This window comes from Zea mays, chromosome 7, assembly GCF_902167145.1.
Source record: "Zea mays cultivar B73 chromosome 7, Zm-B73-REFERENCE-NAM-5.0, whole genome shotgun sequence".
Classification (NCBI taxonomy): Eukaryota; Viridiplantae; Streptophyta; class Magnoliopsida; order Poales; family Poaceae; genus Zea; species Zea mays.
In genome coordinates, this window is record NC_050102.1 from 109,482,467 (window position 1) to 109,487,939 (window position 5,473).

General features: G+C 35.9%; 1 protein-coding gene across 1 annotated transcript; it reads right to left on the reverse strand.

The window, feature by feature from the left end:
- Nucleotides 1–259: 259 nt before the first annotated feature.
- On the reverse strand, nt 260–5,012 carry LOC103632698 (uncharacterized). The gene is made up of 9 exons (XM_020541634.1): nt 4,842–5,012; nt 3,718–3,873; nt 2,646–2,705; nt 2,258–2,560; nt 1,994–2,148; nt 1,316–1,496; nt 1,111–1,236; nt 608–985; nt 260–517 (listed from the first exon to the last, which is right to left on the reverse strand). Exons 1-9 carry the CDS (start codon nt 5,010–5,012, stop codon nt 407–409), a joined length of 1,641 nt encoding a protein of 546 aa, XP_020397223.1. The 3' UTR covers nt 260–406.
- Between the last annotated feature and the right edge of the window lie 461 nt (nt 5,013–5,473).

A 5,473-nucleotide genomic window follows, 5' to 3' on the forward strand; every position in this document is an offset into this window, starting at 1 on the left:
AGAATAACTGAAAAGACTGCATAAATGAACTTAGAAAGGAAGCACATTGGCACTGGATAATCAGGAGCATACAGTAGATAACGGAATAAAACATCTGATGCATTGAAGAACATCACTGAATAAGATATAAAAACCATAAGACAAATGATAAAGTGCAGAACTATCATATATAAATATAACCATCTAAAACATATCTGGTACGATATATATAAGAGTTTGCTAAGAGCTGCATATGGACATAAGTATTATCTGAATCCTAACATAAGCCAACAAACCAATATTTACATGAACACCATTCAGTGACACTACCCTAAACTAAGCTAGAACTGAGATAACTTGAAGCCACCAAAAGCCATCAGACCATGATGTTCATACTAATATTAAGATAGTAAACTATACTAGGCTACTACTGAGAGAACTTGAATCTATCCAGATGGGAAACCACGGAGCTGTTTCTATTTAGTCGATGGAATATTAGGTAATGCAGTACAAGAGAGCGAATGTCCTCTGAATTATCCTGCAAACAAATATAAGGAAAAGGTGAGTTAGACATAACTATACATACATTATGTCATAACAACAAAAATACTATCTATGTATTATGTACCGGATCAATGACTGCATTCATAGCTCCAACCATGTAGTCGTAGTTCTGCATATATCTCATGACAAAGAATCCACAATCATTAGACCCCAATTTGATTGTTGGGCAGTTATTCATGAGTTCAATAGGGTACTTCAAAAAAGCAGGGAGAGCTGATCTTGGTCGAGCATTTTGAATAGCTAGATTGAGCCTACTCATCATTAACCTGGCCCATGAAACCTTCCTATCACCCAAATCCATAGGTATACAATGGTAATTTTTCCAGATAGTCCCACCCATCTCTGGTCCATAAGGGTTGGAATCTAACACATGTATGCGTCCAATCTGAAGATTAACAACATACAATGTCCAATGTCCAGATCGTAGCATGGGTACCATTATCTACATGCACACAAAATGGAAATAACAAATGTTGAATACACTAAGGTTGATATGGATGATTGGATTAAAATTTAAATGCAGCAAAATGAGGTGAGAGTGTGAAGGGTGAAGGAATAGAAATTAACTGATTTGTAGTCATCCAGCTGCTTGAAAGAAGGCAGTGTCTTCAATAGGTAACTCTCCAAAACTGAAGGGTCAAATGGACGAGGAGACTTACTATGTTGCTCTTGCTCCTCAAAGTTCAATATAGCCTAATAGGATAGAGAAGTATTATGTAATTTCCATTAAAGATATGCATTTAAAAAAGAGGTATAAATGTAGAAGTCATACCCCAACATTAACATCTAGAATGAGCTGGTGAGCATTGAGTGGAGGAATATGTTTAGACCAGTCATCGCGGACACACTCAATGAAACATTGCATAAACACGTTGTCGAGACATGCGCCATCAGCAAAAGATTGTTGTATGTCACAACAATTGGTGCGATGTTCACCAAAGTCAATTATATTTCTACATAAGAAAAGGTTGAGCATACAACAATAGAAACAAATGTTATTTGTATAAATGAGATATAAAATTACATAATATATATGAAACTTGACCATTGAATTGAAGGTACTATATGGGAATAATGAGATACAAAATTACATAATATGCAACTTGACCACCCTCTCTCAGCCATAATAATGGGAATTCTAGTATTTCAATTTTCTGTTTTTCTCTTTTATGTAAACTTGCTGTTTTTGACTTTTGATTGTCTGGCACAGCCTGCTGTTGGAGCTAACAGAAGGAAAGTGGATGCTCAAGGCAATGTTCTATAGAAGCTACAACTCAAAGTTCAGTCATGTGTATAGCTATTTTCCTTTCGCTTCTATTCAATGCTAAATATTTGGGTACAAAGATTGAATAAAACTTAATAGTATCAATACCATTGCCACGATGTTGTTCAATCAGAATTAAAAAGAATTAAAAATTATGCCAAGTCAAACAAATTGAAAATTATGTACCTGTCCAATTCAATGAACCTAGAACACAAGTATGCCTGAAGAGCGCGAGCACATTCTAATTCAGATAAGAAGAGACCTGGTGCAGAAACACTCCCAATAGGAGTCTTGTCAAATACTGGTCCAGAATCATTGTCAACTGTGCCACCTACCACTGTCTGACCTTGCTGCACAAAAAATATGAAGTATACGTAAATCATAATATGTAAACATGAAATGCAAGATATCAAGACAGAAAAGATATATAAGTAAAGCTTAAATACTAACAGTATTTGGTGTAACAGATTCATCGGCCCGAAGAACCTCATCAATCAATTCTCCAAATGTAGCAGCTAGATTCGACTGCTTTGTACCAATAGTATTCAAACATTGCTTGATAGAGGCAAATATTTTGCCAACCTCTAAGTCATAATCAATCAACGTAGCTTGGAACTTCTGGCGTTGATGTACATGAAGCATCTGAATCTTATTTGCCATCAAGTCTTGCATAAGAGGGAGTTGGATGATTATATTGGGAAGTCGATCATGTTGATTTGGGTCTTCATCAAAAGTTTCTGGCCTCATAGGAAACTGGAGTAAAAAAAAGATAATAATGATATGATAAGTATGGTAAAGCAACAGACAAACAAAGATCATAGTGGGTATATGACCTAACCTCAATCTGGCAAGTAGTTGGCGATTTTGAGACGTAACATGTCTCACTGCTGCTACGAAACTGATGAAACAGAATCAAAATTAATAATTATGTATATGGATTGACGCATGGCATGAATTGATATTGTTATATGACTACTAAAATTAAGATGTGTATTCCAACTAAGAAAGAAAAGAAGACCACAAACTATATTTCAAACCATCCAGCCATGCATACTGCAAGTTTCAGCTTCCATATACAAGGATAGCAATCCTGACACCTCTTATTTATCAGGACATTCTAAATGTAATTTAGATTTGATAGGGAGCCATATTATAGTAAACGCAAGCAAACATTTCGACATGAATATATACTTTCAGTGGCTGTTTGCTTGGGATCCCTAGGAAACCTGCCAGGCATATTATAGTGAACGCAAGCAAACATTTCGACATGAATATATACTTTCAGTGGTTGTTTGCTTGGGATCCCTAGGAAACCTGCCAGGCACAGGCAGTGCTCCGAGGCGCACAATTTCATCTGCCTGGGGTCATGATCAATGCCTGGCAGATCCCAATCAAACAGACAAATAGTCCCTCACCACACCCATTTGCAGTACTGTTCATGGCTCGAGTTTGATCAGAATATTTACTTTACAAAGAAAATGCAAGAATGCGCAATAACAACCAGTAAGATGAGTCAAGCAAATCCATGCGGTAGTAGTAGAGGGTAATTATATAATATCTAAGGCAAAGTTAATCATAAATGGTGCTCCCAAAAATTATTACTTTGGATCAACTTGGTAACCCAACCATAGAGTTTTTTTTTCAGAAAGTGCTGCTTAATCTTTTATAACTTGTACTATGTCAGGTTTGAGTGTAAAGACATAATGCACATTTTGGGTTCAAAGGTACAGGCTAACTAATAGGCTACGAAACTGATGAAACAGAATCAAAATTAATAATTATGTATATGGATTGACGCATGGCATGGATTGATATCGTTATATGACTACTAAAATCATTGGTTTGTAACTAGTTGTAAATAACATTGTTATAAAGAACAGGAAAATATAATAGAAGAAATGAAGACTCACAGGGCAAACACCAAATGGTTCACCACCCTGGCGAGGCTTCCGCTTATCGGCCATTGACAACGCCCTTATAATATTCTTATTAAAATACTTTATGCGTGGAGTGCCATTTTTGTTGTTTGGAGCAGCAGCATGATGCAAATGATCCAAATAATACAACTACATAATATAAATATTTCATGAGAGTCATATACAAATGAACGTAAACACATAATATGTCTATGTATTTTCAAATTGCAAATGAATAATCTAATAAAAGATTTGACAAATTAATTTTGAAACTTACAAGAACAATGATGGAACAGTCATATATCGTCGCCGACACATTGTTAATGCTCCTGTTGTGCCATCTCTGGGCAGCCTCACATAAGTCACTAAAAATTAGATGGCACCAATCAATTTGAGGGAATCGCTCCATTTCTTCTGTAAGTACAACCTCATTGAAAGAAATAGACCAGCTAGCTGTTGGGAATAGCAGCCGATTGAAGAGAATGAGAAAAAAACATCTGATAGAAAGATCATCATCCTGGCCTAGCCTCAATCTGTCTTGGAGCTTTGAAATAACAAACTCATCCTTGCTAATATTCAATGAGGCCCGAAGTGTTGCCGCAGCGTTCGCTTCATTAATATTAAGGGGCTTTCCACCACCCAAATTTGGGAGACCCAATATCTGATGGACAGTCTGCTTGGTGATTTTGAGTTCTTTGTCTGGACCAATACGAAGAGTCATGTCCCTGGGGTCTAGCTTCTGCATGAGCCAACAGAGAAGTGTTCGACATCCAATTGCATCAATTGTCATGTCAAGAATACTAGAAAATCCTTTTCTGACTATAGCTTGATGTTGCCTTTCATTCAATATCTGAATGGACGCAAGAACATCTCCTGGGTTGCATCTGATGTTGAGCTTCTGAAATGAAAAGGTAGATAGATGGATAAATATGTGAATACTTAAATATCACAATTTATGCTTTCTTATTTATACAAAGTTCCTTGTACTATGACTGTTTTGTATTAATGAGCTAAGTAATGTAGAAAGCTATAACTTTCAGCACATAAGATATGTATTGAGATTAGATGCATGATTAAAATGTTGGAAACGATTAATTTCTGCAATGTTGTAAACTCACCTGCGTCTTATTTGGGGCATCCATTGAGATATTGCACTTCTTTTTGGGTGGCTCAAAGTCATCATCATCATCCACATTAGGCATAGCAATGTTTTTAGCAGCAGCTGCAACACCCGTCTTTCTATGCTGCGGAGGATCACCATCAGACGGCGTATTTGTAGGGTCTGCCATGTCAGTCGAGCGTGGAATGTCAACACTGAAACATTCTTGACTTGACTCAATGATTAAACGCTTCGGATTGGTTGGGGGTCGATCAACCTTCCGCATTATTGAAGCAGCAGCCTGCAAAAGAACAATGTAAAACATATACGCTTCATTGAGTTAGAACAACATATACACCAATGATTATACGAACTAATTGAAAAAATGTCATTAATTGTGTTTTATGACCCTAACGAAATAAATGTCAACACAGTCAAACATCAAAAAAATTATATCATTGCATTATAAAAATTGCCATATATATATATGCAAACCAACAGACTGATAATAGAAACAATATTTACTCAAGAAAAATGTATATTTATGCAATATTAGTAGTTAATAAGCATAAACATAAATATGTATATATGACTAAATAAACATGCAAACAGAAGTTCAAATATTATTTCTTTTTTCCTTTATTTTTCCCC